Raw genomic sequence first — 1,497 nt, forward strand, 5'->3', positions numbered from 1 at the left:
TGAATTTTTAGTCTCATATAAAACTTCCATCCAAATGAACTGTCTCCTTAAACACACATGTAGGATGTTTACATGTTCATCTGCCATCTGAACTTCCTCTCAAATGGCTATACCCTGCAAGCCCCATGGAGTTGTGCACATTATTCAAAGAAACAGTAGATAAAATGGCAGGATAAAAACACCCTCTGATGCCTTTCAGTCCTGTGGCACTTACTTTGAACAGCATTTCAGCAGCCCCCCGTGGCACGACCCTGAGACAGCGAAGGTGGGTGGGCATGTTCCAGCACGGCAGAAATTTCCCTGGCTCCTGCACTCTGCGGTGTCAGGAAAAAGAGGATCTGCAGAACCTGTGGGAAGTGGTTAAAGAGACATTAAAATCTCAGTTTGCAGTCTAGAATGATGAAGGATAAATATGTAATAAATCATGTGTTGCTGTTTTAGGTAGTGTGCCATCATGAGAACAGACATTCTTGGTCCCATTCACTGCATAGCACCAACCCGACAGTACTAGTGGAAGGTGTCCCTGCTGATGGCAGAGGGGTTGGAACTGGATGAGCTTTAAGGTGCCTTCCAACCCAAACCAGTCTATGATTCTATCAGATTTTGCCTGTCAGTTGATGGTTGGTTTTTTCCTCCTATGCATACACATCTACTGACAAGCCTTTTAATTCTTTGTAGGAGTCTCACCTGGAGCAGCCTGGAAGAGGAGGAAGACAATAGCGAAGAGCAGGTAGAGGATCCTCATGGTTGCCAGTCGGTTGTGGACTCTGTGCTCCTGCAAAGTGACTGAAAGACCAATGAAGGATGAAATTTGTTTGAGGAAGAGACTAGGAAAGGCACCTGGTATTTATAGGGCCCATGGGATTGTGCAAGTTTGATGGCTGAGTGCTTTGTCAATAAGTAACTGCAACCACCCTTCTGGAAAGGAGACTGGTTATGATCCCCCTTATCGTGGGTTGCAATGAAATGTGCAGCCAACATGTTGCAACCCCCAAGGGTGAATTTCCACTGACCGTGTCGGTTATACAATGTGACCATTAGCCAAGTCCCACTGAACTCAAGAAAGGACCTCGGCACATGGTCATGGACCTGCTGGAACGGGTCCAGAGGAGGGACACAAAAATGATCATAGGAATAGAACAGCTCTGCTGTGAGGACAGGCTGAGAGAGTTGGGGTTGTTCACCCTGGAGAAGAGAAGGCTCCGGGGAGATCTCATTGCAGCCTTTCAATACCTCAAGGGGGCTTATATAAAAGATGGGGATAAATTTTTAGCAATAGGACAAGGGGTGATGGTTTTAAACTAAAAGAGGGGAGATTTAGACTGGATGTAAGGAAGAAATTCTTTACAATGAGGATGGTGAAACACTGGCACAGGTTGCCCAGACAGTTGCCCACCACTTGCCTGTGCTGGTTTCACTGGGCTAGCACTTGGCTAGCAGCCAAGCACAACTGTTCCCTCACTCCTCCCCACCCAGGGGATAAGGGAGAGAATTGGG

The 1,497-nt window shown here is 46.9% G+C and overlaps 1 protein-coding gene across 1 annotated transcript; it reads right to left on the reverse strand.

Moving 5' to 3' along the window:
- Nucleotides 1–210: 210 nt before the first annotated feature.
- Nucleotides 211–745, reverse strand: LOC104519833 (gallinacin-10). Its single transcript, XM_029086272.1, has 2 exons — nt 688–745; nt 211–347 (listed from the first exon to the last, which is right to left on the reverse strand). The coding sequence occupies exons 1-2, from the start codon at nt 743–745 to the stop codon at nt 211–213; spliced, it is 195 nt and encodes a 64-aa protein (XP_028942105.1).
- Between the last annotated feature and the right edge of the window lie 752 nt (nt 746–1,497).

The sequence above is a fragment of the Antrostomus carolinensis genome, unplaced genomic scaffold (genome assembly GCF_000700745.2).
Source record: "Antrostomus carolinensis isolate BGI_N321 unplaced genomic scaffold, ASM70074v2 scaffold22888, whole genome shotgun sequence".
Classification (NCBI taxonomy): domain Eukaryota; kingdom Metazoa; phylum Chordata; class Aves; order Caprimulgiformes; family Caprimulgidae; genus Antrostomus; species Antrostomus carolinensis.

Bases quoted from the DNA above. Each gene is read 5' to 3' on its own strand.
- LOC104519833 (XM_029086272.1), bottom strand. From the start codon at position 745: ATGAGGATCCTCTACCTGCTCTTCGCTATTGTCTTCCTCCTCTTCCAG. The intron at 348-687 runs GTGAGACTCCTA...CACTTCCCACAG, and splicing joins CCTCTTCCAGGCTGCTCCAG to GTTCTGCAGATCCTCTTTTT.